This window comes from Bipolaris zeicola, assembly GCF_000523435.1.
Source record: "Bipolaris zeicola 26-R-13 unplaced genomic scaffold scaffold_51, whole genome shotgun sequence".
NCBI classification, from domain to species: domain Eukaryota; kingdom Fungi; phylum Ascomycota; class Dothideomycetes; order Pleosporales; family Pleosporaceae; genus Bipolaris; species Bipolaris zeicola.
In genome coordinates this window covers 54427-80777 of record NW_006912100.1, presented here as the reverse complement: position 1 = coordinate 80777, position 26351 = coordinate 54427, and the positions used below count along the sequence as shown (strand labels likewise).

General features: G+C 51.6%; 14 protein-coding genes across 14 annotated transcripts; 7 read left to right on the top strand and 7 right to left on the bottom strand.

Moving 5' to 3' along the window:
• Nucleotides 1-80: 80 nt before the first annotated feature.
• COCCADRAFT_35773 (uncharacterized protein) lies at nucleotides 81-1345 on the bottom strand (the record flags this gene model as incomplete). Its single annotated transcript, XM_007712901.1, has 2 exons — nucleotides 81-823; nucleotides 892-1345. 2 exons carry the CDS (start codon nucleotides 1343-1345, stop codon nucleotides 81-83), a joined length of 1197 nt encoding a protein of 398 aa, XP_007711091.1.
• An 855-nt stretch (nucleotides 1346-2200) lies between these two features.
• Nucleotides 2201-3400, bottom strand: COCCADRAFT_25294 (uncharacterized protein; the record flags this gene model as incomplete). Its single annotated transcript, XM_007712875.1, has 2 exons — nucleotides 2201-3222; nucleotides 3394-3400. The coding sequence occupies 2 exons, from the start codon at nucleotides 3398-3400 to the stop codon at nucleotides 2201-2203; spliced, it is 1029 nt and encodes a 342-aa protein (XP_007711065.1).
• Nucleotides 3401-3586: 186 nt separating this feature from the next.
• COCCADRAFT_35771 (uncharacterized protein) lies at nucleotides 3587-4840 on the top strand (the record flags this gene model as incomplete). The annotated part of the gene is made up of 3 exons (XM_007712900.1): nucleotides 3587-3875; nucleotides 3926-4026; nucleotides 4076-4840. 3 exons carry the CDS (start codon nucleotides 3587-3589, stop codon nucleotides 4838-4840), a joined length of 1155 nt encoding a protein of 384 aa, XP_007711090.1.
• Nucleotides 4841-5519: 679 nt separating this feature from the next.
• Nucleotides 5520-7141, top strand: COCCADRAFT_35770 (uncharacterized protein; the record flags this gene model as incomplete). The annotated part of the gene is made up of 2 exons (XM_007712899.1): nucleotides 5520-5719; nucleotides 5770-7141. 2 exons carry the CDS (start codon nucleotides 5520-5522, stop codon nucleotides 7139-7141), a joined length of 1572 nt encoding a protein of 523 aa, XP_007711089.1.
• Nucleotides 7142-7595: 454 nt separating this feature from the next.
• COCCADRAFT_4041 (uncharacterized protein) lies at nucleotides 7596-8108 on the top strand (the record flags this gene model as incomplete). The annotated part of the gene is made up of 2 exons (XM_007712860.1): nucleotides 7596-7864; nucleotides 8021-8108. The coding sequence occupies 2 exons, from the start codon at nucleotides 7596-7598 to the stop codon at nucleotides 8106-8108; spliced, it is 357 nt and encodes a 118-aa protein (XP_007711050.1).
• An 835-nt stretch (nucleotides 8109-8943) lies between these two features.
• COCCADRAFT_25290 (uncharacterized protein) lies at nucleotides 8944-9911 on the top strand (the record flags this gene model as incomplete). Its single annotated transcript, XM_007712874.1, has 3 exons — nucleotides 8944-9064; nucleotides 9118-9256; nucleotides 9308-9911. The coding sequence occupies 3 exons, from the start codon at nucleotides 8944-8946 to the stop codon at nucleotides 9909-9911; spliced, it is 864 nt and encodes a 287-aa protein (XP_007711064.1).
• Nucleotides 9912-11685: 1774 nt separating this feature from the next.
• On the top strand, nucleotides 11686-11925 carry COCCADRAFT_93088 (uncharacterized protein; the record flags this gene model as incomplete). The annotated part of the gene is made up of 1 exon (XM_007712898.1): nucleotides 11686-11925. A coding segment is annotated over one exon (240 nt), but the record flags the coding sequence as incomplete, so codon positions are not given.
• A 430-nt stretch (nucleotides 11926-12355) lies between these two features.
• COCCADRAFT_25289 (glycoside hydrolase family 7 protein) lies at nucleotides 12356-13781 on the top strand (the record flags this gene model as incomplete). Its single annotated transcript, XM_007712873.1, has 2 exons — nucleotides 12356-12653; nucleotides 12709-13781. 2 exons carry the CDS (start codon nucleotides 12356-12358, stop codon nucleotides 13779-13781), a joined length of 1371 nt encoding a protein of 456 aa, XP_007711063.1.
• A 508-nt stretch (nucleotides 13782-14289) lies between these two features.
• On the bottom strand, nucleotides 14290-15696 carry COCCADRAFT_35767 (uncharacterized protein; the record flags this gene model as incomplete). The annotated part of the gene is made up of 1 exon (XM_007712897.1): nucleotides 14290-15696. The coding sequence occupies one exon, from the start codon at nucleotides 15694-15696 to the stop codon at nucleotides 14290-14292; it is 1407 nt and encodes a 468-aa protein (XP_007711087.1).
• Nucleotides 15697-16655: 959 nt separating this feature from the next.
• Nucleotides 16656-17716, bottom strand: COCCADRAFT_35766 (uncharacterized protein; the record flags this gene model as incomplete). The annotated part of the gene is made up of 2 exons (XM_007712896.1): nucleotides 16656-17591; nucleotides 17672-17716. The coding sequence occupies 2 exons, from the start codon at nucleotides 17714-17716 to the stop codon at nucleotides 16656-16658; spliced, it is 981 nt and encodes a 326-aa protein (XP_007711086.1).
• A 1165-nt stretch (nucleotides 17717-18881) lies between these two features.
• On the bottom strand, nucleotides 18882-21313 carry COCCADRAFT_92966 (uncharacterized protein; the record flags this gene model as incomplete). Its single annotated transcript, XM_007712895.1, has 3 exons — nucleotides 18882-18967; nucleotides 19085-20028; nucleotides 20079-21313. The coding sequence occupies 3 exons, from the start codon at nucleotides 21311-21313 to the stop codon at nucleotides 18882-18884; spliced, it is 2265 nt and encodes a 754-aa protein (XP_007711085.1).
• Nucleotides 21314-21752: 439 nt separating this feature from the next.
• COCCADRAFT_4035 (uncharacterized protein) lies at nucleotides 21753-24203 on the top strand (the record flags this gene model as incomplete). The annotated part of the gene is made up of 7 exons (XM_007712859.1): nucleotides 21753-21783; nucleotides 21849-21886; nucleotides 21937-22024; nucleotides 22075-22221; nucleotides 22271-22473; nucleotides 22520-23161; nucleotides 23208-24203. The coding sequence occupies 7 exons, from the start codon at nucleotides 21753-21755 to the stop codon at nucleotides 24201-24203; spliced, it is 2145 nt and encodes a 714-aa protein (XP_007711049.1).
• Nucleotides 24204-24553: 350 nt separating this feature from the next.
• Nucleotides 24554-25130, bottom strand: COCCADRAFT_35763 (uncharacterized protein; the record flags this gene model as incomplete). The annotated part of the gene is made up of 2 exons (XM_007712894.1): nucleotides 24554-24790; nucleotides 24936-25130. The coding sequence occupies 2 exons, from the start codon at nucleotides 25128-25130 to the stop codon at nucleotides 24554-24556; spliced, it is 432 nt and encodes a 143-aa protein (XP_007711084.1).
• A 372-nt stretch (nucleotides 25131-25502) lies between these two features.
• COCCADRAFT_92982 (uncharacterized protein) lies at nucleotides 25503-25979 on the bottom strand (the record flags this gene model as incomplete). The annotated part of the gene is made up of 1 exon (XM_007712893.1): nucleotides 25503-25979. The coding sequence occupies one exon, from the start codon at nucleotides 25977-25979 to the stop codon at nucleotides 25503-25505; it is 477 nt and encodes a 158-aa protein (XP_007711083.1).
• Nucleotides 25980-26351: the final 372 nt, after the last annotated feature.

The window sequence follows — 26351 nt, the reverse complement described above, 5'->3', positions numbered from 1 at the left end:
TTTGAGTTGATGGAGTTTGCGCCATGCTCACCATCTCGGTGCTTTGCAGGGTATCTTACGCATCAGACGAATTACACGTTCTAGAACTCCAAGTCTTGCTTCTTCGGCATCACACTACCACCAGCCGCTTCCCTTACAGCTTCCTCCTGCGCCTCAGTGTCTCCCTCCATCGGTGGCAGGCTGAATTTTGCAACGACAAACTTCCGTCGGCTCAACGTAAATGCCATGTCCTCACCCAAATCCTCCACACTTCCGCCACCGCCTTTCTCGTGGAAAACAGGCAGTTTATGTACTGCAAACATTCCTTGTGGACGCTCTTCATCCTTGGTAGTACCCGCTGATTGAGCGAGCGCTTGCATCCGCGAGTACGGGAATGGTGACAGCTCAAAGACACCGTCTGAGAGGATTTCCATCCAGCGGACGAGGCCAGAGGACCGGGGGTACAGAGTCAATGGCAGCGTTATAATTGCGGTCAGGCGCGTAGAATACTGTCGCAGTAGCGCTCGTAAAGCATGAAGGAACTGGAGTATGGATGTTGGATGTGCAGCTGACGAAGGATATAGAGCCGGCGAGAGAAGAGACGGTATCAAAATCCGGTGGATTATATGGGGCGGAGTCGAGGCGAGCTGTTGCCTTATATTTTGCAATATTGAAGGAAATGGCGATACGGTAGCACCCGTTGGTGAAGGTATGGGCACATAATTAATGGCCGTTCCTACCGGGAGGGTGAGCCGTTTTGCAAGGTCGAAGGTATGACAGAATACAGCCTGTTCTTCCGTCGTACTATCACCTTGCACTGCGGTCCTCTGTACGCCTGGAGACCCTGTCACATAACCTGTCAGAGTTGTTCAAGAAGCGACATCGAATTCAGACTAAATGTACAAGACGCACCTCTCGCAGTCTCGAACTGTCCCAGTCCCTCATATCTCCACGCTATCTTCATCTTTTCTGCTCTTTCTTTGCCCTCTCTCCTCTTGTCTGATGTGCCATCTGATATGCCGGGCAACTCTCTCCCCCATACCTCGCCCATGCCAACCACATGTACCTTGTGGCCCTGGACCACCCCCTCAGCCGCATAAAACCGCAGCAATGCGCCTGCATAGTCCGTTGTTCCGCTCTCCCCTATCAATATAGAATGCCCCAGTGCCAGGCCAGCATGCCCTGCTAATATACCATCAAGCGAGGGTGTACCAGTTGAAGTAGTGGGGCGGCCATCAATGGGTGAAGGACGGACACCTGGTGGTGTTGGTGCTGGCGGGGTTACAGAAGGAGCAGATAGTAGATTTGACGCGTCCTCCCCAGCTGGTGCGCGTGAAAGCGCTACATTGCGCTTGCGGAAAGCCATCTTGGTGATTTTGAAGGGTGAGTCGCGACATGTAGGAAAATGTGGAGGGACTATCGATAAGCCTACTAGCGCCAGACGTCATCTGCACCTCTCACCCTTGCCTGTGGAAGACCCGAGCATATTGGGCATTTATATACGATGCTGACGATGTATCGTAAGTAACAGAAATCAAAATGATCATAAAAGAATCATAATAGCCTACCAGACACCACTTGACCATATACTAGAATACAACACGGTCATGTGTGAACGAAAGGGCATGTACATACAGGTACTTAAGCGTGCTATGGGATAAATACGGAATCTGGTCTTACAGATAGCTTTTGCAAAAAAAAACGAGAAGCAAAAAGAGAAGAGCACATGTGGCAGGACAAGAGATTCGAATGCACGGATGATGGAAAATATGCAAAAAGGAAAGGTGTCTTGAATCAAGAGATAAGACTTTAGATCCCATGATTGAAGTTTTGTAGCTACTTTCCTGACAAAATGTACTTTTTCATGGTTGATATAGGCAATGATAACATTGATAAAAGAGTAGTGGACTGGAGGCTGATACCTGTGGTTGTGGCGTAGAATGCTGGAAGCCTAACGGCTGACTCACAAAGGGCGCCTGAACGCATGAGAAGTCAAGAGCCAAGAGTCCAAGCAAGTCACTTGCCGATGTTCCTGCTCTCAAAGGCTGTTTTCACGTGTTAAACCACTCATATCACAAGTATCACACCACGAGGCCAACTTTATGTATCAGTGAGACTCTAAAATCAGGAAAAGAAACAAGTTACAGTTCTCATCATCATTTGGTATAATTATCACTGCCCGGAGCTCCTCTAAGTGTTTCTGCAACATCCCATAACATGTCTATTTCTTTTTGCCTGAAGCCTCCGTCGCACTTAGCTCTCGGATGAATACCTTGGTGACACCGTCTGGTACATCATCTATGCCATCCTCAAATCCCGGACTTACTCCAATGGCCACATGTTTGCCATCGTTTGAGAAATCAATAGTCTGAACGCTGGCAGGGAATTTCTGGTACTGCCGTATCCTCCTCTTTGCTACGGCATCCCAAAGCGCCACTATGCCGTCACCCCCTCCTGTAGCAAAGGTACCGTGGACTGGGTGGTATGCTAGCGCGTGGACTGGATACACTATATCCTGACCATCTACTTGTTGTCTGTGGCACTTGAATGCGTATTTTCGCGACTGCGACTCTTCGGAAGGGTCAAACCATTCGACTGCAACACGTCCTTCGATGCTCGAACTCGAATAGCCAGCATCGTTTGGCATGCATGAAACAGCGCGCGTCATGTACTTCATCGAGCTTTCCCTCTGCTGCCACGGCTCTACGCTCACCTCTTCTTCACCCGTCTTAGCTGCAGCTGCTAGCTTCTCTAGTTCGTAGATGTTGACCGCTCTGCTGGCCATGGCAACTACCAATTTGGTGGGTGACGCGGAAAGCGAGAAAGGCTTCGAGGGCAGGCGGACAGCGGAGAACTCGCCTGGTTGCGACAGGTCGTGCAGATGTAGTGTCGAATCCCATGACGATGAAATCAATAGGTTATGCGCGGCAGAGAAGAGTACGTTGCGAACACCCTGCGAGTGCGTAGACATGATAGTTTGCGCGCCCGTCTCGAGGTCGATCCTTCGCACTTCCCAGTCCAAGCCGCAAGAGAAGGCCTCATTGTCATCGCGACCAAAGCAGACATCTAATACTGGCGCACGGTGTTCGAACTTCTGCAGCAGCTTTCCGCCGGGCTCTGCGTGAGTGTCGTAGAGGTAAACATGGCGGTCCCAGGATGAAACAAGTAATCGTGTCGGGTTGTTGGTCGCGAATTTGACGGAGGATATAGGTTCAGTTGGGTTCTGCGCAAGCTCGAATTGACCTGTGTATCCATGTTAGGGCGTGTACAATTTCCAGTATATAGTCGAGGGAACACTACTACGGTGCGACAGTTTGCGGCGCTCGCATTCATAGGGTTTAATGGAGACAGTGCGCATTAAAAGCCGACGCTGTAGCAGTGGATTTCAATACTAGGGAAACATGGACCACTTACTCGACATGTTGGCGGTGTTGGCTGCTGGAGAGTGTGGAGAGATGGGAGCTGGAGTGAAGCTCCGCAAGGTCGGAGGTCCGCAACTAAACAAATAACTTGGGATGCACGCTAGCAAGGCCCCTCCAAAAGTTCCCCGGCGCCCTGTCCTTCTCACTTCACCTTCGCAAGCGACATCACTTTCGCAACCACAAAGATGCCGTTCGCACAACTAGTAATAGGCCCGCCAGGTTCCGGAAAGTCGACCTACTGTGATGGCATGCAACAGTTCATGGACGCCATTGAACGCAAATGCTCAGTCGTCAACCTTGACCCCGCGAACGACCACACCTCGTACCAGCCAGCCGTCGACGTCCGGGACCTAGTTACCATTGACGAGATCATGGAACAAGAGTCTCTGGGTCCAAATGGTGGCGTTTTGTTTGCCCTGGAGGAGCTGGAGCATAACTTCGACTGGCTAGAAGAGGGCTTGAAGGAACTCGGAGGTCCGCATCCATGTAGTCAGGCTTGGTGAAAGGATACTTACGCGATGCAGATGATTACATTTTGTTCGATTGTCCAGGACAGGTCGAGCTGTTCACACATCACGGATCTCTGCGGAACATCTTCTTCCGGCTACAAAAACTCGGGTATCGAGTATTCGCCCACCACCCATGGCGCGCAACTGAGCGCTAACCTCTCACAGCTCGTCGTCGTACACTTGACGGATTCGATAGTCCTTTCCCGACCATCGCTGTATGTCTCGTCTTTACTCCTCGCGTTGCGCAGCATGCTGCAGATGGACCTTCCCCACCTGAACGTTCTGACCAAGATCGACAACTTGCGCAACTATCCCAACCTACCCTTCAACCTTGATTTCTACACAGAAGTCCAAGACCTACAATACCTACTACCGCACCTAAACCGCGAGCAGACGTCCGGCATACCAGGTCCTACAACAGCTGGCGCAAACGAAACCATGGACATGGATGATGACGAACCGACTTCAAAGTTTTCTGCGCTTAACAAGGCGATTGTGGAACTCGTTGAGGAATTTGCACTTGTGGGCTTTGAGACACTGGCAGTCGAGGACAAGAAGAGTATGATGACACTCCTGCGGGCCATTGATCGAGCGGGAGGTTTTGCAATGGGCGGTATCGAGGGCGCAAATGATACTGTTTGGCAGATGGCTATGCGTGAAAATGGGGCAACCATAGACGCTCGCGACGTGCAAGAGAGGTGGCTGGACAGGCGAGACGAGTTGGACGAGGAGGAGAGGAAGGCATGGGAGGAAGAGACCAAAGAGATGCGAGACCCTCCACCCCAACACGCTCCACAAGCGCCGCCAAAAACGAAACCGTCGAATGAACCCAAGGGCGGAGATAGCGACGACGACATGGACGATTTGGAGGAGATGCGGCAGTTCATGGAAAAGAACAAGGGCAGTGGCATCAACATTGTCAGAAAGTGATGGACATTACGCCTTGTCCGGAGTTGTTGATTGAGAGATGCTATGATCTATTCGTGGCTCTATGTTTACGTCTTCTCTGGAACCTTTGCACAACTTTAATGGCCTAATCATGGCACAGGTTTCATCTAAACTGTTCGTGCGAATAAGTTTTTAACTCAGGGGAATATAAGAGTTTGAGAGACGGAAAGCACTTGGATGGGCGATGGAATCGGCGTCTATAGTACAATCAATAATACATAAAGCCATGCACAAATGGTCTCCCGCAAATAGGAATCAAGAGGTCTAGGCGTACGATGCGTGATAGTATAAGATATCGCTACTCGAAGGGCGATGCCAACAACTCGTAGCAAGCTGTACTTGGGCCCTGAAATTCTTTTCATACACCCCCAAGACATGGCTCGATTACAAGCTCTTCTCTGGTCCAAGGCCAATTGTTTCAGCCATGTTGATTGCCGTAGACGGGCATGATTAGCGGGGCACATAGCCTTGGAACAACGCGTCGCATCGGTGAGCGGCTGCACGCGCCCCCGCACTCCTTACAGTACACATCAGCCTAGCATGTATAGTTTGTGTACCGATGTAGCACACGAATAATCATCTCTTACGCTAGACCGTATTGGATCTTGTCGTCAGCTTGGATAGGCACTTTGCTAGGTACCGTGGATCCCCCGACGCGCACATGCTTAAACGCAAGGCCTCTGGCGACCTCTCCGGCCCCCACGTCTCCATCTTTAGCAACGACCCCACGCTTGGACGTCACAAGCGGAAGCGTACCCTCTTTCGCCCCAAGCACACCAAACCGCAGTGGACACCCAAAGCAGAGCGCGACATGAGTGAGCTGCTTGAATTCATACTGCAGCACGAAGAAGCCTTCAAGAAGTAAGTCCAGCTTCGACTGGCGCTCGCCCTGCATTGCCTGATTGTCCCAGCCAGCATCGCCTCGCATCGTTGTATGCCGACTTCCGCCAGCAACTCGATATCAACCCCGAAGGCTACCATGCGAATATCGCAGCATGGACCAAGGCGCTCACTGATGCTGCGCGAGCGGGTGTCATTCCCACACAGGGCACCACACACGATCTTCTGAACATCCGGGCAGCTGACGAGCTTGCGCGAGCGCTCCAACATCCACAATATGGGAAGCCGACATGCTTACCCGCCGTGTTCCATGAGGCCGTTCAGAAGAAGGAGATGATACCTCTCAAAGATTTTCTCAGTTCCAAGGAGAGCATATACAAGACGTCGTGGATTCCATCGCCCTGGAGGGTGTTACAATGGAGCTTGCGGCAGGTCGGGGTACTTGGCGAACCGCAAGCACCGGCCAAGATGGAGGTTGGAAACTTTGTCATTCTGAAGAATGTCGAGGTCGCTGCGGATGAGATACTCAGCAAAATGAAGGATTATACATCGACAGCCGACCGCGTACTATCAAGGGCCGACTTTCTCAAGCGCTTCTCGACCGTGCTCAACCCCTCTGCGTCGCTCACGACAAACGACCTGAACATCATACTGGCTTTTCTAGCTCGCGATAAGCAGGCAATATCATACAACGCGCAGACGATCAAATTCAAGCCAGAACACGAGCATGTACCTCTACCCATCACAGAGGAGGATGCCGCTATCGCCAATCTTCGCGATACGGTAGCAAAGATCAATGCGCAGATCCCGCCATTAATGGAGAAAATCGCCGCTGCGGATGCTGCAGCTCGCGAGGCCGTAGCCTTGAAGCAGATGGTTCGTGCCAAGGCAGCACTCCGCTCCAAGAAGCTTGCAGAGAGTGCCCTCGCTCAACGCTCCGACGTTGCTCTCCAACTTGAGCAAGTATACACAGACCTTCAGCAAGCCGCAGACCAAGTCGAGATAGTGGAAGCTATGCGTGCTGGTGCAGCGGCACTCAAGGGCTTGAACGAAAAGGTTGGCGGCGCCGAGGGTGTTCAAGGAGTAGTGGATGCTGTCAATGAGCAGATGGCCACTACAGAAGAAATCACCAACATCCTCAGCGAGACTGGTCAGCCTCTTGATGAGGGTAAGATTGACGACGAGTTTGAAGCCCTCGAAAAAGCAGATCGCGAGAAGCGTGAGAAGGAAGAAGCAGAAAAGACGGCTGCAAAGCTTGCGGAGCTAGAAGAGGCTGAGATGAGACGCAAAGAGAGGATGGATCGCATTGCAGCCAAGAGCGAAGATGAAAGGACGGAAGAGCAGGTCAATGAAGCTTCCCAAGGTATGGCAAATATGTCATTCCAGCAGCGACACGACGAAACGGAGGATTTCGAGGAGAGTCATGTCCCTGTACACGCATGATCTGTTATTTAATCTATGAGGCGTTCTCTTGGGGGCATGGCACTGGCGTTGATGGATTATAAGCTCCTACTAGATCTCACATACATATACAGAGATATGATCCTCTTGCATTTGAGGAACACTTCGTGCATCGTACTCATGTTTGTCCATAGCTTTAGATTAATAGCTGCTCTTGGAACTTGGAAAGCATATACTTTAACTGCATGTAGATAGCCGTTGTGTGAGTCAAGACGGCGTAATGTGTAGTGTAGATGCATCGGGCGGTCTGACGTCTCGGGTAGGGCTAGCTTTCCGTTGCCAAGCCAAGCTCTCGCAACCAACGCCGAACCTCATACCTGACGACGCACCGCCAACGCCCCTTCAGCTTCACGACCACCTCATCCCACGCTGGGATACCTTTTGTCACAATTGACTCGCCCTTTCAAGCTGGTTGTATAACATCGAAAAAACAATCATGAACTCGATCCGCGCCGCAACCAGCGGCTCCCGCGCCATCGCCTCTACCCTTTCCGCCACCCCACGTACCGCCACCCGTGCCTTCTCGCGATCACAAGCAAAGCAGTCCGGTCATGGGCCTAGTTACGACCCTCCATCAGGATGGCTGTTCGGTGTTAAGCCCGGCGAAGCGTATGAGAAGGAGGGGTGGGAAAATGCCATGTACTGGGGTTTCGGAGGTGCATGTGCGTTTGGAGTTGTCGCTTATGCTTTCAAGCCTGATACCAGGTATGTCTAATCTCACGATTGTGGGTTGGCGGGTAGCGCAGAGCTGTGGCAAAATGAATGGGAACGGCGAGTCATATGAGCCATGGAAAGCACCAAGGGGAAACGGAAGCGGGAGGAAAATAGCACAAACCTGAGCAGCAGCTAACAGTAGTATAGCATCCAAACCTGGGCCCTAGAGGAGGCACGACGAAGACTTGAAGCCGAGGGTATCCTCTCAGACCCGGATACCATCAAGAAGGAATAGAGAGCACCGAATGCCAATGGGCGACTAGCGGATGAACTACGTGTGGAACACACCGATAAAGAGGCGAGATTCTACAGTAGCACGAACCAAACTGTACATACGCCAGCGAGGATGGAGAGGGGCTTTTCTTTTGTGAGTATGGATCTGGCTGGTCCAAGGGCTCTATAGACTTTGCAGAGGGTACCTGTTATCGCCCATGGGTGAGCAATTATATTTGTTTTTATCAGCCACACTGAATGGCTATGTCAGGTGATGTTGTTGAAGAGGAATGCAAACCAATGGATTTCCTAGGATGTAGATGCGATATGGAGACAGATAACGTCACGCCAAGGAAAGAGATCTAATACTGAATCGAATTCTTTATGTGGCGGGCCGCTGTTCATTTAGTTCCTAAAGGATATTTGTTCTTCGCTCCATACAGACTGTTCACCAGCATTGGGCTAGACTCTGTGGTGCTTCACTGCTTGTCATACCGAAACAGCCACAGTAGTATCAAAAACACAATGACTTGTGTTAGCTTATCTGTATCTTTGAGCTTCGGATATTAACAGCTTTTTTGAAACTAGAAGGGGGGCTGACGGCTAACAAGCTTGTTCCAATACAGCTACCACCTAACCCGTTGCAAATTTCTAGACGGCCAAGGGAACGGAAATTCAGGCATCCTAGCCTAGATGGGGCCTTTTGGCCCCCAACTTGGGGATCCTTCCATAGGATTGTCAGGCCCGCACAATGCAGACAAGAAAGCGTTTGGGCGGGCATCTGCGTTGTTTTGGTGCCCGCCTCAATTGCTCTCCTTTTGAGGCCGCGGAGCCTCCCATCGCGCCCTCGCACAATAATGCTGTCCACTGTCCAACATACACTAGCCATTCTTTCTTTCTTGGTGATTTGCGCAAGCTGCCAAGTAACTTCGAAATGGAACTCACGATTCATTGGTTACTACATCGGTCTTGATTCTAGTACGTCTCGTTCGCGTCTTCGCGTTGGATGCGCATAACTCAACTTGTTCCAGTCGAGCCACTGTTGGCAGGTGATGCTTGGATCACCTCTGGGACCTATGCAGGTGACTGCAACACCAGTGGTCGCTGTGCATTAGCGACAAAATGTTCAGATAACAAGTTGTATCTCGATGATGGTTCCGTGTGGCCCTGGTGAGCACTACCATGGCCTTCGATATGTTCACTCATACTAACACATATCAGCACCGGAGAAGTGTCATGCGTTCAGGCCACGATCTATGCGACCTCTCCAGCTGGACTCCCATCTGCGGTTAACTACGGCTGCCGTATGAACTGGAAAGCTTATACCATCTACCAGGAATTGCCAGCGACGACAACATCATTGAGTACCCTTACATCCTCAGCACCACCCCCGCCTCTGAGTGTGACCTCAACAGAAGTCGTGCCAACACCGACCCTAGTAGTATCAGCATCACCATCAATCGACGTGTCTACCAGTAGGCTGGATGTGATGCAAGCTACCCCTAATCCTGAATCTGAACTTCGATCTGGACCTGAACCTGAACGACAAAACAAGACATGGATAGCAGGCGCCGTTATTGGGCCGGTCATTGGAATTGCACTCCTGGTGGTAGCAATTTACTTGTGGAAAAACAGCGGAAGAGCCAGACAGATGGGCGAGTCTGTTGTCGAATTGGACGGAGAGAGCAATAGTTACTCGCATTTGCAGCAATACCATGAAAAGGATACAGAAGGACAACTGGTCGAGCTGTCAAGCGCACGACATCCTGTTGAATTGTCAAGCTCACAACACCCTGTTGAGTTGGAAGCCAACGGACCTCGATAACCATACTGTTGTTAAGCCGGGGCTTTCGAGGTCAAGGCTGGTGGTGGTGATTGAAGAACGGAAGAATCCACCATTTTTTGAGCAGGAATACGACTTGTCGTCTCACAAGTACAGCTCAATGATAGGCCTTCTACAGGATCTCAACTGTAGTCGTCTATCGTAGAGGCAGCTTCGCTACAATTGAGCAAGTTATCGAGAAGGGCGCAGTGAGACCTGCCACACAGGGAAAGGATCATGTCTCCGCTCCCGAAAGGTACCAAGGGGATGCGGAGAGCATTAAGACAGAAGGAATTCATTACAAGAAATAGGCACAAAGCGGGCCACTGATGGTGTTCCTGTCACGAGAGCATCGCAAAATTGCAAGAGCAGAAACCAGGCCTGTCCTTTAGGCGAGTAGAATCTGATCTCCTTCCTGAGTACCTGTCTTATCTCGCAGTCTTATTCGTACCTACCACCTTCCTACATGTGGGCTCATTTCAAATTCTATTTCACCCTTTTTGGCAAAAGCGCTGCAATCTTTTCTCAGATGAACTTGTGCGCCACTGTCCGACTGACAGTGTCTGGCAAGGGAACTAACAGATAGGGTATTCTGCTGATATTGTATCAGATACTATAATCTTTGAGAGATACGGCATGCAATCGGTGACTGCTTGATACCTCTACCAGAAGACTTTTGAGCGCATTATTTAATCAAACAGCTCATCGACCTATTCGTTGGTCGTGTACTAATGATTGCGGCTCAGCGGTTTGCACCCGGCTGCAATGTTTTGCACATAAGAAACCTTGCGCGCCGGCCCAGGAATAATTGCCGCCCGCCGGGAATCACGTTGCTGTACACTGCTGATCGTCAAAGTGCAGGCATACAGTTGGTCTTGAGTGGTTGGAACTTAGATTGGCCCGTTGTTGATTGATTAGGCTGAACTGAACACCGGGTCCACAGGGTAAGATTTTAACTTTCAACTGTCCGCAACCTCGTCGTATAACACGGCAAATATTGAGGGGCTCAACTCTGGACTAACCGTATCAACTGTTTCTGGATCGGTACCTCGCCAGTTCATACGTCAAAGGCCGACGAAGCGGACAAATTCGAAGCGAACCCCCGGTCTTGGCGAGCCAACATCCCTGGACACCAATCTATCTAGCACAGAAGACTAACCGAGGGTTCGGGTCGATGCCTTCTTGTGAAGACTCGGACCACTCGTACGAAGCTTTGAACAGGGCACAGCCAATTTTTTTTAGAGGAGTCTCGTCCCGTTTATCCCGGAACATTTTCAACTTGGCTACACGCTCCTCCTAACGTGTTCCTGAAACCCACAGTCAAAGGTCATTTGACCTGGTTCTCTCAGTATCCACCTTGGCTTCGCTGCCAGGTGGTGTTCTTTACTGTGGGCATGTCAGGAGATTCACGGAGCATACATGCGTATTGATAGATTTCTTGGACAAGGTTTATCAAGTTAGCTCTGCGTTCCCTGTAGAGAATCTTCGTTGCGTCCAAACACCACTCTTTGCCATCGTACCATGCTTTCGCCGCTACGAGCGAAGCGAGCCACTGAAGAAACCTTGCTCTTTTGGTCAATACCGATACCCGTATAAGCAGGTAAGCCTCATGACCTTGACAGTACTGTACCGTAGATTAACCTCCCAAATCGGGCCGACCACCTCTTTTCTAGAAGACATGCTCATATGTGCTCACATGTTGTTGGCCATGCAATATATCTTAACCAGGTTTCAAGACCACTAAACCGGATACCGGGCGCTACAGTAGTGGTGAAGAGATCTCCTACACGAGAGATCTTACACTGTGATTGACATTCAGAAACCACATGCAGTTGTGACAATATACAAACATGCCCCGTTTTTATCCATAGAACAACGCGTGACACAGCGGCAATGTATATGGGCGAAGACAATGATGGAGGTGCCGACGCCGATCCACACCTTTGCCTCCACACATATGAGGCTAGTTGTTTGCTGTCGAATAGCATCCAAGGCTAAGACATTATATTGCCAATGATATTGGCTAGTCATAGTGCATAGTGCTCTGAAGCTTCGTATTATTCCCCACCCATCCACTATCTGCTTAAGGCAAGGCACTGGTTCCTGTGGCGTAGAGATCTCCACAGTACCCCGGAATACCCCACGGGCAAGAAGCAGCCAAGGATGCTTCATCTACTCTTCATTAGTTTGGCACTTCTAGCAACGTTCTACACTCCCGACGTCCCGCTTTACTTGTGGTATTGGTGAGAACGCTCTGCAGGAGAGCCTTGGTATGCAGATCTCCTGCAGCGTGCAACGCCCAAGGAGGTCACGTAGGTACTTTTTCCAAAGTACCACCGATAGTACTCAAGAGCAGGAGATATTTTTTTCTGATATAAAAGGGGGAGTCCCCAACAAGCAGAAAAGTTCGATATCCAGCAGCAGACTCTTTACTCAAGCCAGTCAACATGTACAGGACACTTGCTTTCGCCTCTCTTTCGCTCTACGGAGCCGCCCGCGCTCAGCAGGTTGGCACCAGCACTGCTGAGAACCACCCCAAGCTGACCTGGCAAACCTGCACGGGTACCGGTGGTACCAACTGCTCCAACAAGTCTGGTTCCGTTGTGCTCGACTCCAACTGGCGATGGGCCCACAATGTTGGCGGATACACCAACTGCTACACTGGCAACTCCTGGAGCACCCAGTACTGCCCCGATGGTGACTCTTGCACCAAGAACTGCGCTATCGACGGTGCTGACTACTCTGGTAAGTTTGCTCGACTGAGTGGAAAAAGGAGGGAAGTTTGTTCTAACATATCCAGGCACTTATGGTATCACTACCAGCAACAACGCTCTCTCCCTCAAGTTCGTCACCAAGGGCTCCTTCTCCAGCAACATTGGTTCGCGTACCTACCTCATGGAGACGGACACCAAGTACCAGATGTTCAACCTCATCAACAAGGAGTTCACCTTTGACGTCGATGTCTCCAAGCTTCCTTGCGGTCTGAACGGTGCCCTCTACTTTGTCGAGATGGCCGCCGACGGTGGCATCGGCAAGGGCAACAACAAGGCTGGTGCCAAGTACGGAACTGGATACTGCGACTCCCAGTGCCCTCACGACATCAAGTTCATCAACGGCAAGGCCAACGTCGAGGGCTGGAACCCCTCTGATGCCGACCCCAACGGTGGCGCCGGCAAGATCGGTGCCTGCTGCCCTGAAATGGACATTTGGGAGGCCAACTCCATCTCGACTGCCTACACGCCTCACCCTTGCCGCGGCGTAGGTCTCCAGGAGTGCTCCGACGCCGCGAGCTGCGGTGACGGCTCCAACCGCTACGACGGCCAGTGCGACAAGGACGGATGCGACTTCAACAGCTACCGCATGGGCGTCAAGGACTTCTACGGTCCCGGCGCCACCCTCGACACCACCAAGAAGATGACGGTCATCACGCAGTTCCTCGGCTCCGGCTCCAGCCTCTCCGAGATCAAGCGTTTCTACGTGCAGAACGGCAAGGTCTACAAGAACTCGCAGTCGGCCGTTGCAGGCGTCACCGGCAACTCCATCACCGAGAGCTTCTGTACCGCACAGAAGAAGGCCTTTGGCGACACCTCGTCGTTTGCCGCTCTCGGCGGCCTCAACGAGATGGGTGCGTCGCTTGCTCGCGGCCACGTCCTCGTCATGTCCCTCTGGGACGACCACGCCGTCAACATGCTCTGGCTCGACTCTACCTATCCCACCGACGCTGACCCATCCAAGCCCGGTGCTGCCCGTGGTACCTGCCCTACCACCTCTGGTAAGCCAGAGGATGTCGAGAAGAACTCTCCCGATGCTACCGTTGTCTTCTCCAACATCAAGTTTGGCCCTATTGGCTCTACTTTTGCTCAGCCCGCATAAAGCGCTTTCTCTGAAGAGCGCGCCCCCCGTTATGGATGGACTTTGCACTCCTCTTGATCTTGATGGGAGACGTGTAGGTAGACCTTCTTCTTCTTCTTCTTGTTCGATACTTTCGCTTCGACAATCTCGGAAATTGTACATAACTTTTTGTTGAGTGGTGGAAAGTGGGTGGGACTACTAGAAATGTGTGCATTACAAAGTAGAACAAATGGAAATTTGCATTCAAAAAAAAGGGGGGACATTTTTGTTTAGTGAACTAGAAAATGTGATTTCGTGTGAAACATCTCTTATCTATGTTGGGCGTTGATGTTTTCGCGCCGATCTACTCTTATAAACGCCGGGCCAACTATGTTAGTATGTGTACTCGCTAAGAACGCTTTGACGAGGGAGAAGAGGGAGAGAAATATCTAAAAGAAAAGAAGAAAATAAAAATAAAAATAAAACGCCCATGCAGATCAACGGGTGCGAGTTCGCAGATATAAAAAAAAAAGAAAGAATACCCCGCCATTTAGACCAACGTCCTCGCACGTTGAGCAGTCATTCTAGCCATATCCTCAGCCGCACTCGTCACTGCATCCCTCCTCTCCTCGTCATATCTACGCGCGGCCTCTGCATTCTCTTCGGCAGTCCTCCAGTACCTGGGTCTGGCACTCGACCTCCGAACAGCACGCGCATCGTCATGCTCCTCTTCCTCGACCGTATTCTTCCTCATAAAAGAGCGATAGATGCGTGCCCCCGATGAACCGCTCTTCTGCATAACTCTACTTCCACTACCACTACTACCCGCCTCGTCGTTCGCCTCCTCGCTCTCAAACGCCCGCCGAATAGCACCAGCCTGCAACGACGCCGTTCTTAGCAAGCACGTCGCAGCCGCCGCACCGTTGTTCTTCCAGTTCTCGGCAGTACACACGCCATGGGCGCGCCAGCTGGTTTCAAAGGGCGTCCGCGCGGTGCCCAGATCGCGCCAGGTCTGGACTACAAGGCGCATCTGACCGCCTGTCGCGTGGGGAAACTCTTGGGCGCTAACGGCCCAGTCGGTAGCGCACATGCTGCAGTTTTGCGTGAATTGATACTTCCAGCCGCGGCGCACGACGTTGTCGACGGCGGCCATGAGGCCTGTGTGCCCGTTTTCGCTGTCGTGGTGGCCTGACAGAATGTGCGGGAGGAGGGGCCAGACGGTGCTGAGGAAGTTGCGGTTGCGCTTTGCAAAGGAAGGGAGGATAATGGCAAAGGAGGAATGTAGCAGGAAACGGCCTCCGGATATCTTTGCTGATATTTGAAGTTTGGTAGGTACGGGGGTCCTGGAAATCTTGGCCATGCCTCGCTGCTCGTGAGTGAAGGATGATAGTGGGATACCATGTTCGGGTCCGAAGAGGGAGGAGTTGATAGCGAGCCGGACGTGGTGATAGCGGAGAACGTAGTCACTGCCAGAGTAGAGGTAGCTGTTAAAGTCGGCGCAGTCTCGTCGTCTTCCTCGGGCTGGAGTCTTTGGTCCGTCGTTTGCGTTCCATAAGTGAAATTTATCACACCAGCCGCAGAACCAATGGCCGGGGAATGCTCGTTCAACAACGGCCTCGATGATACGTCGCTTCTCGAACCGGTTTTTGCTTCCTTCGACGTGAGCTGATAGTACGTTGGTGCCGAGAGCGTAATAAACAAAGCGGCTGGAGAGGCAAAAAGATGCTGCAGAGCCAGTGTCGAGATAAGTGCTGACTTGCTGGATCAATTCGACCGGAAGAGTGAGAATCGGTGCCTTTTGCGGTAGTTTGGTGATTGTGGCCAGCGATTCTGATATTTCATTGTCAAAAGCAGAATCTATGCTCGTCCTCGAGCTAGCGGTATCGGATGCCGAGTCGTCGGTTGGTGGGCGCGAACGCGAGGAGCCAAAGCTAAGTGATCGCCGAAAGAAGCCCATTCTAGAAAACTGTAATCCTTCTCTTGCCAAATTCGCTCTTCTTTCTTTTTTTCTTTTGATTGTTTACGGTAGTGTCCAGAAGGAGAAAGAAAACAGCGGGAATATTAATGTCGGAATATAACAAGTTTGGGAAAAAGTTTTCGAGGCGGCTGCAGAGTTTAGTCAGGAGTCAACGTTGAGCCAAAGTATCTCCAAGAAAAAAACGTAAGATTGGCAGGAGAAAAAGCCCGCAGTTAGCAAGCCCTATCCAAGAGCTACTGAAGTGCAGCCAGAGAGCCCCCTTATCAGTGCGGCTCGAGACCTCAAACAGGCCATGTATGACAGGTCATCCAGGCCGTCTCTGGACGGATGTGTGACAGTGGCACACGCGTGCGGCAACCCACTACGCATCACCCAAGGCCGGCACATGCTTGCCCAACGGTTCGCCGGGGCTGTGGATGTCAGGGAGCAAAATGCACGCCGGCGGTGAGGGTGAGACAGGCGGCCATTCACCTGATGCGCATCGACTAGCCAAGCGGGGCTTAGACGGCCTTTGACAAGATGCTGAGTGGTCGACAAAGGCCTGCCTCGGCCACGCAACGCCACGGGACTCGGCCGCGATTGCCCTGACTACATGCGTTTGCCGGTCTGCTAAATCAGGCCAGGATGCTGTGGCGTGGAGACAAAAATACGGAAACGAGACGACGGCTTCTGTCCAAGGCGGGATGAGCTCAGCATCAGATCCGACTTTGCCGACACGCACCGCTACGTGTAGGTAGCAAAACCCGACAAGTCGCTGTCATGTGCATTGCCACGTCCCATGTACGCCAAAAACATTAATAGGTAATAGGTATAGTACAAATACGCTTTGATCCCCCAAGGCGCTTCCCTGATGCCAGGTCATTACGGCTTCGCTTCCTTCGTCAATCATCTCCTTTGCCGCACCCACCAAGCCGCCGTGTCTGCCTCGTCACACAAGTCTACTTGGGCAACTCGGGGTTCAACATCTTTAGCTGCGGCACAGGCGGGCCAGTCCCGGATCTACGTCTCCTCTCTCGCTCGTTGAAGCCCACAGGCTGGTCGAGTTGTGTAGGCTTCCTGAATCTGCCACCAACCCCACGCATCCAGTCCTCGCCCTCATCGGCACCGAGCCAGTACTTGGGTGCACCGCTAAGCATAGCCCGACCAAGCTGCCCTTTCCAGCCTTTGCCCTCTTCCTTGTCTTCCGCAAACGGGTTCTCGGCAAGGTCATTTGCAGATGTTTGCATGTCGTTGGAGTTGTACCACGCAGCAGACGAAGCGTTGGCGGCCATGTGTTGACGGAGGCACTGGCGCGCAAAAGCCAGCATGATGAAGACAAAGTAGACACGCAGAGCCCAGAAACCAGAGATTAGAGAGATGCTCATGATACTGCCGCTCTGGAAGACGGCATTGCCAAGACCTGCACCGCCCTCGCTGCCTTGTCCGACTGCGATGGCGTGTTGGCCGGCTTGCATGCCCTTGTTTGGCTCGGCAATAACGTCGACTTCTGAGACATTGTGCTTGGGGCTTGTGAAGCCCGCGTTGTCCTTCATTCCAGGCGATAGTCCGGCATTTTCGTCCGGGTGCGCGGCAAGCGCGTAGAACCAAGCGATGCCGAAGAAGGCTGTGTAGAGCGCGTTGATGACCGAGTCGAGCGCATACAGATGCGCAAGCAGGACAGACTCAAAGGGAGTCTGTAACCGGATGTGCTTGTAGAGATATGTTGTGGCGAGCAGCGCAAAGGTCGAGTACAGGTACATGGACAGTTGCCAGCCATCGATTTTGGCCCCGGTGAGGAGCGCCAGGAGGCCGTAGACGCCCGATGCTTTGTTGATGACCTGGAGGAAGGTAATGATTTCAGCTCCGGTGCGCAGCGACATTTTCTGAAGAAATGTCTATGGGCATAGGTTAGCCTTTCTTCGATGATGTAGCGTGCTGCCCAGATTTCTCGGGCAGGCTGTGTTTGTCGACCTACCTTGGGCCGCGGAATCTCGAGGATATGAGCAGGCACCATCATCATGGCGGTTGGATGCAGAGCGAGCCTCTGCGGTTGTGTCAAAGGTGGGAAGGCTATGTATGCTGTGTTAAGACTGCGTCACGGTGTGGACATGGGCGTGGCGTTGAATGTTGTTGGAAGAGGGTTGTCGGTCATGGTCCCTGTGCGGAAGCGCCGGGAGATTTGCTAATCTCAATCTTGTCGGTAGGGCTGATCTAAGCTAACCCCTTGCGTCAAACCGCTCGAGCGTTTCCTACCCATGTATGGCCTTTTTCAAGCCCCATTTTGATCTCACGTGTATGCATCTACTTACAATTGTGTACGTATGCGTAGTGCAGATTGGCATCGACTTCGGTCCGAAGTACGGGTATGCTATTCGTATTCCGAGTAGTCTGCCCCGAGCCGCAACCTAATTATGACGTATACCATGATCCCACCATGCACCCAAACTCTGGGCCTGGCTACCCCTCTAACTGCTTACTCTTACAGTCCAATAGTATAGCGTTCCCGCGACATATTGGGCGGACGCCATGATTGAATATTTTCCCAGTACACATTTACTCCTCCCTCAATCATCCACTGAGGTTCGAGTATGGTACCACTACCAGCCTTGCTTGGTGCCATGGTGAATTCAGGGTGCAGTTTTCAATAGTGCAGAAATGGTATTGAAAATTGCGACAACCTGGCCTTACTGCCTGAGAGCTGCATCTTATATCATAACTTCAGATTGTAGCTTGACAAGACACGCATTCCGCCTGAATATGTGTCAAGGCTTGATAGGTTATGATATTGTAACCTGAGTGAGGGGGGGAGTTTCGTGGCTGACGACCGGTCAAGCAACAAGGCTGTCCGGGTATTAGGCAGCGAGGCTGCTCAGGTGGGCGGCAAGGCTGTCCGACGCGAACAACGAGGTATGCGAAGACAGCTCAAAGGCATAATCACCTTGTAAAAATCATTCCAATGCGCAGGCACAATAGAAGAAAATTTGATTTTGTAGTGATATATAATCAACACCATGATGCGTCTTGATAACGCCAGAAAATGACCAAAAGCCTTAGTACTCCCATCCAGTATATGCACAAGAAGGCTCGAGGGATATGTCATCAAATAATATACAAGTGTCATCGTACAGCATCACCGTCCAAGTTTGGTCTTGCGTGGCTTCGTTTCGCTTCATCAAATGCAAGTTCTAGCCCTTTAATAATTCGCCAGCCTCGCCCGAAAACTTGCCAGCACCTCTCTCTTGCTCTACCGTGAGCGATGCAACCTCACTGACTGGTTCATCGTCTGTATATTCGTTCGCGTCGCCAATTATCGAAGGCGTTGAGCCAGCAAGTGCGGGGTTACCTAGAATCTCCTTTGCCTCGTTGGTCAACCCATCAGATGCGTGACTTTGATCACCTTCGACTTGGATGGCCGCATCGTCAGCTTCCAATTCCATCTGTTTTCTCGCCTGGTCTCTTGATTTCTTCTGCTTCAATCTAACTTGTTCAGTAAATGAAAACTCGGAGAGCGTGTTCTCAATCTGGTCTTCCACTAGCTTCTTGGTGTAGTTTGCAAGGGTCCTAGTGGTGAAGACATTGGGGAAGCGGTAGCTAAGCCACAAGTAACACACAATCATCTTGTGCAACTGCTCGAGCTTGTATAAATACTCCCGATCACCAGAAGACGGCTGATCCATGATATCGAGCGGTAGAAACTCAATCTCTAGCAGATTTCCCGACTTGCCCTCGGCTATGCACTCGGCGAGTCTGCGCAAGAAGTTTCGCTCTGGGGCAGAGCGCATGTTGATCGGTGCAGCACAGATAGTAATGCGTTCTTGAAAGCTAAGGTTCTTGACTGTATGGATGGCGTCTGCAATTGCTAGCTGGTCTTTGAGAGTGCAGAGGTAAAAGCGGGGGTGTATGTTTGAGATGTCGTGTAGGCGTAACATGATGTAACTAAAAGGCGTGCCCGGCGGAAAGTAGCTTGCGAATCGTTCCACAACCTGAGAAGGAGGAAACAAGCCGGCCGCTTTGATTTCTTCGGGCTCCTTCGCCATACCTGATTTCAAGTATTTGTGATCTTCGTTCTCAAGCGTCGTGACCCATCCAACTGTTTTCGACTCGGGTGCCTTTACTTCATCTACATAGGACTGTTTGTCGTCTAAGCCTATAACGGGATCGATGACACCGTCAGCAACCGAGACTTGTTTCGAATCTGCGTTGACTGCTTGGTGAGCCGTCTTGTAGCGACCTGCGCGACCAGCAATCTGTTTGAGATCCGAGATTTGTAGACTGTGATAATTTACTCCATCGGTCTTCATAGTGGATTCAAAGATGACACGCTTGATGGCACTACAAAAGTCAGTCTATGTCAAATAAAACTAGCGCCAGGCGCTACTCACAGATTGAGACCCATGCCAATAGCATCGCTAGCTACCAGATAGTCGTACTCGTTATCTGGGTCATTGAACAACCGGGCTTGTTGAGCTCTTGTCTCTGGTGGCAAGCTTCCGTAGACGATGGCACATTTCTTTCCCGTCTTCCGTTCAATCTCTCGCCGTAAAGCGTGTATACCCAGAACTGTGAAAGCGACAATGCAATCGCCCTTTTGAAGATTGTTGAGCTTGCCCCCTAAGCTTTTTGGCTCGACCTTGAGGGGGGTCAGACGGTTGTATTCATGGACATGGATCTTGTCGCCAACAAGAGCGCAAAGCTCACGCATCAATGGCACTGTGCGGGCTTCTCCACAAAGATGAATCTCTCTGGCCTGCAGACCAAGGAAAGCCTGGGTCCAAGCCCAGCCTCGCTCCGGATGACTGATCATCTGTATTTCGTCTATGACGGCGACATCAAACTGCGTGTTGAGGGGAGCCATCTCGACGGTGCAACTATACATGTAGGCGCGCTCGCCCTGCGGCATGCGCTGTTCCTCGCCAGTAACCAGAGCACATGCCTTTCCTTTTGCATCCAGACGGGTGTAGACTTCGTGGGCGAGGAGGCGCAACGGGCCGAGGTAGATGCCAGACTTTACTTCTTCAAGGCGCTTGAGGGCATGGTAGGTCTTGCCCGAATTGGTGGGGCCAACGTGCATGTGTACGGTGCGTGGAATCTCTCGAGTAGCTGGGTACCATTCGGCGGGATATCGCAAGTCGGCTACTTCCTTTTGGTTTTCCAACTCAGCTACCGTGGAGTTTCCGCCAAATATCTGCTCGTAGAAGCGGTATCGCAGCCATGTCTGAAGCGTATCCTTGCCCCGCCTGGCCTCGCCCACCAGCGCCTGCAGTTCGGGTATCCTCCGGTTGATCTGGACGTCGATGGATTTTTTAAAGGCGCGCCACTGGAGGTCGAAGTCATCTTTGCTGATGTGAAGGCTCTCAAGGTACTCTGGTGTTGCTAAATCCTTCTCGACTTTGAGCAACTTTTCCTGGATAATGCGGGAGCCAGGCCTGGTGCCATCTGAGCGAAAGGGATTGGGGATTCGAAGAACATGGTGGCTAGAACTTTTTGGTCGTTTGGCAGGAGAGCTTCGGCGCGCGACTTGAATTATCGGGAGGAGGCGTGGTGGTTGGAGTCGTGAGCGGGCGGCGAATGCGCAGAAGAAACACAGCGAATTCCGCCGCACTGGCGGGGGAAGCATGCCCGAAAGAGGTGTGGGGGGCTGATAAAGAGTGAAGAAAAAGAAAAGGATAAATTAAGAGAGGAGGAGGTAGAGTGCAGAATGCACGGGGGCAATTATGGGCAGCATGTCAGTTTGCCAGTCGACAATGTCATGTCTAGTCGTAGTGCATACTGTACTAAGAAAAAGTTGGGCCAAGCCCCAATTCAGAGACCTCCGGCGGGCAAGGGCACCGCGGCCGCAGCTGCAACACCAACGGCCAAGCTGCGACGCGCTCCCCACATCCCAGACCCAACCTTCACCCTCACCCTCCGACTCTGCACTGCGCATTGCTGGCATCCAGCTCACTACGCCTGCGCGCCCAGCATATAGTCACCACAGAGTCACCTACCCTCTTGTGAACTCCTCTCGTCCTCCTCTTCTCACCGCGGCGGCAGGAAGCCTGCCATACCCCGCCAGTATGGCCTCCATGATAGACATCCAGAAAGAACGTATGAAGATACCACCAGACACCGCGCACTAGCAAGACGACGACAACTGATATATGCGCTTCTAGTCATACTCAACGCCATCCGACAAACCACCCGCGGCGACGTGCGACAAGCCTCCCCCCGTGCAGCCCAAGCACAGCTAACGGTGCCCAGTGGAAGATACTCATCGTCGACGAGTACAGCCAGAAGCTTATCAACAACGTGGTCAAGGAAGATGATATCCTCAACCTCAACATCACCAGTACGCCCTCTGCACTGCGCTCCCCAGCAATGCCTCCTGACCCCTTGCAGACATCGAGCGCATCGAAGACCGGCGGCAGCACATACGAGACATGGACGCCGTATACATCCTCACCCCCAAACCCCACATTGTCGACTGCATGATGGCCGAGTTCGACCAGCGGCGGTACAGGGGCTTCTTCTTGATCTGGACGACACGTAAGGGCACTGTGGTTTCGAGACACGGGCTTCAGGCTGATGCGCTTAGTACTCCCTCCACACCTCAAGGAGCGCATAGACCGCTCGCCAATGGCGTGCGAACAGATTCGAAGCTTTCGGACAGTCCACCTTGACTTCCACCCCCAGGAGTCTAACCTGGTCACCTTCAAAGATCCCTGGAGCTTTCCCATCCTCTACCACCCAGAATGCAACAACCTCGTGGTTCGGCACATGGAGGACATTGCCGAAAGAGTAGGCAAACTTGGTCTGGTATCCAACTTTGGCTGACCCTTCCCAGATCACAGGAGTATGCGTTGCGCTCGGCGAATATCCCCTCATACGATATTACCGACCCCGAAGCCCAACGCACGAGGCCAGCGTCTTATGCTCACACCTTGCGCGTTTCGTGCAAGACAAGCTCGACATGTACGCCCAGTACAACCAAGATTTCCCTCCCCAATCCAACCGGCCCCGCGGTACGCTCTTCATCACCGACCGGTCCATGGACCTTATGGCTCCCTTTGTTCACGAGTTTACATATCAGGCAATGGCCATGGATCTGCTGCCCATACAAGACAACGACAAAGTGACCTACAGGACCAACGTCAACGAAGAGGACCCCGGTTCAGAGGCAAAAGACATGGAGATCTCTGATAAGGACAAGATATGGGTTGAGAATCGTCACCGACACATGAAGGACACCCTCGACAAACTCATCAGCGACTTCCAAAAGTTCATTGCCGACAATCCCCACTTCACAAACCAGGACGCTCAAAATGCCGCAGGTATGAATGGGCTCAACGCCATCAAGGACATGATTGCTGGGTTACCTCAATTTCAAGAAATGAAAGAAGCGTATTCACTGCACCTTACCATGGCACAGAAATGCATGGAAATCTTCCAGAAGCACAAACTACCAGACCTGGCTTCGGTGGAGCAGGTAAGCCAGCCAAGCTTCGATACTGCAATTGTTGCTGACTTATTAGTGCCTGGCCACTGGACTTGACGAAGATTACCGGAAGCCCAAGAACATGACTGATCAAATCGTCCGGACGCTGGACGAAGATGAAGTAACACCAGCCGATAGACTACGCCTAATCGCCCTCTATGTCCTCTTTAAGAACGGGATACTGCCAGCCGACCTGCAGAAGCTCATTTTTCACGCACAGCTACCACCACCTGACGGCGAAGTCATCCGCAACCTTGATCTGCTCGGAGCACGAGTAGCAAGGCAGCTCAAGGAGAAGAGAGATGCGCCTCAACCTCTTTTCCCACCCAAGCCAGCACCACCACCAAATCAAGAAGACTATGGATTGTCAAGATTCAACCCGGCATTACAGGATATGCTAGAAGAACACATTCGCGGGACGCTTCCTCAAGACATCTTCCCCTTTACAAAGATGTCGCCTGAAGATGCAGCCAACATGGCACCAGAGAACAATGCCGCTCCTACTTCTCTTCGCGCTGCCAAACCAACCTGGGCCAAGTCACGACTAGCCAGTGCAGAACCGCGACAGCGTGTCATTGTGTTCATGGCTGGTGGTGCAACATACTCAGAATCTCGCGCTTGCTACGATGTTTCTAGTAAGACGACGCGTGATGTCTTCCTTGTCACCTCACACATGATGAAGCCTCAACTCTTCTTACGCCAAGTTGGTGACCTTAGCCAGAACCGCCGCAACCTGCGCCTGCCTATCGACCAACCCCAACCAAAGGCTCCGGACCATCTTTTCGAGAAACCGGAGCCGCCAAAGCCAGCACCACCCCCTGCTGGTGCTAAGCCACCTATGCCTGGAGGCTTGCCGTCTGGACCAAGGGTTGGTGGCCCGAAGCCTCCAACAGCAGCCATGGGCGCCATGAATCTCAACGCACCCAAACATAGTCCGACGCCGTCACAGAGCAGCACAAAGCCCGGTAAAGAAGAAAAGGATGGAAAGGAGAAGAAAAAGAAGAAGCTGCACTTGTTTTCCTCCAAGCATTAATCGAGAGGCTGAGTCACTGCGCGTTTGGGGCTGATGATGCAGTCATTGTTGGTCTTGTTTTGTTTCGTTCATAGCGAGGATTGAGGTTCCCGTCATCTTCTGCATGGCAAGGCGTTGGATGGCGCATGCAAAATTTATTCCAAGGTGTTGATAGGCTAGACTTGGCACTAGGTGTCTGTCTGATCAATCATATAGAGCAGGTCTTTTTTTCTAGGGTACTTGTAATAAAGGAAAAGATTTTGGTTCCATTCAGTCTTCATATCAAGGCATTCCTTCTGCACTTCCCCTCGAACGTGCCTCCTTTTTCTTTGGTAACTTGCCAATCTCCCATCTGTTTTCCATAGCCTCTCCTAATAAGCCCACCTTGTAGAATAATCTTTCGGACTAACAACCAAACCCTTGCCCTTGCTCGCCCCGCGATACACCATCTCGAGTATATCAATCAGCCCCTGCTTGTCGCTGATCGGGAAATTAATCTTGTTATTATTCCCCGTTCCAAAGTCGACTTGGATATGCTTGTTGCGCCAGAAGAACATGACAGTACACGGGTCGTAGATTTCGTACATGACGTTGAAGTCGGGGACTTGCTATGTCACACGCAGATAAGTCAGTTGATTTGTACTTGCACAAAGAAGACATGTTTTCTGAGTGCCGGTGGAAAGAAAGGAAAGAGTGGGTTTGTCAGGAAATAATGAGGAAGTTGAAAAGGAAAAAAAAGGGTGTAAAGCGTACCTTGTTGTCCACGAGGTAAATGACTACCCAGTCCTTGACTTTCTCCATAATCTTGTACAGTTTCTCGTCCATGTCCATGCATGCGGGGTCTGCGTCGTTGCCGAAGCGGAGACACACTATGCGGCGTTCTTCGGTGATAATGGCTTGGTCGACGTGCCATGCTGAGGGGAGGTGCTGCAGCATTGCGGAGCCCATAGTGCTTGATTTGCCGACAGACAACTAGGTGGAATGGGGACTGTATGGTGAGGTTTGTTTGCCAAGGGTTTGAAGACTGTGATGTGGGTGATTGGGGGGGGGGGGGGGGGGGTTGTTTTATATCAAGGAGTCTAGCTGGGAAGTGAAAGATAAAATGGAGCGTTTACGTGTACACTCATGAGTGAAGGAAAGAGCAGTCATGTGATTAAATATTGGGTATCGTGTTTGTCTATTGCCTCTTTTCCCCCATTTGCTTCGCTCCATCTACACCCAAATGTTATGGACTCTGCATACTAGCTCCAACCAATTAATTCACATTAGAACCCTGTAAAGTACAACAGTGAGAACAAATACACCTCGATAAAAGGTCACCTAGCCCCTCACTGCATGAGAATAATACTCCTCCACCCTCCTCTCCGGCGCATAATAACCCGACAATTCACCCGCAGCGTCCCTCCCATTCCTCTTCTCAATCATCTCACGTACAAACTCCTCATAACTGCCATATGGCTGTCCTCTCTCTTGCGGCCTCTGTGCTGCCCACGCTAAATATGCTGCTTTCTGTTCTTCAGGCGTCTGACTAGCACCATATGGTGCTGGCTGCTGTTGACTGAGCGTTTGGTGAGCCACATGTGTGCGCCGACGACCTGTGACTGGGTCGAGGCCCGCTGCTTCACGGGCTTCTGCGAGCAAGTCGTTTTGTGGGACGACATTTCGCGATTGATATGTTGTGTTGTTTGGTGAAGTGATATTGGACTGAGTGTGACGAGCCTTTTCGTACGGATTGGACTTTCCGCGTAGCTTGTTGACAAATGAAACAGCGGTTGACGTGACTGAGATGCCGGCCATGTTGACGTTCAAGTAGAGGAGTGGTTTGATGATTATTATGTGAGGTTGCTGGCAGACCAGCAAAGAACAAGGAGGTTTTTAACGCCCGCGCCATAGGGCGCCTTGCTGGGCAGTTGTCTCGGTTGTAGCCTAATATCAACAGGAGGCCTTCTGAGCCGCAGAGCGCTAACTCTATAGAGCGCCAACATGAGTCAAACAGGAAAGGCGCCAAAAAAGTTGTTCAAATGGGTAAATCTTGTTTTCAACTAATAGAGAGTATGTGTCGCTGGTTATCTACTGCCTCAAGGCCGAAATTGGTGCAGGATGTCCATACATGGTGCCTTCTAGAGTGAAGAAAAGAGAACAACAGCAATCGAAAAGGTATTAAAAAAG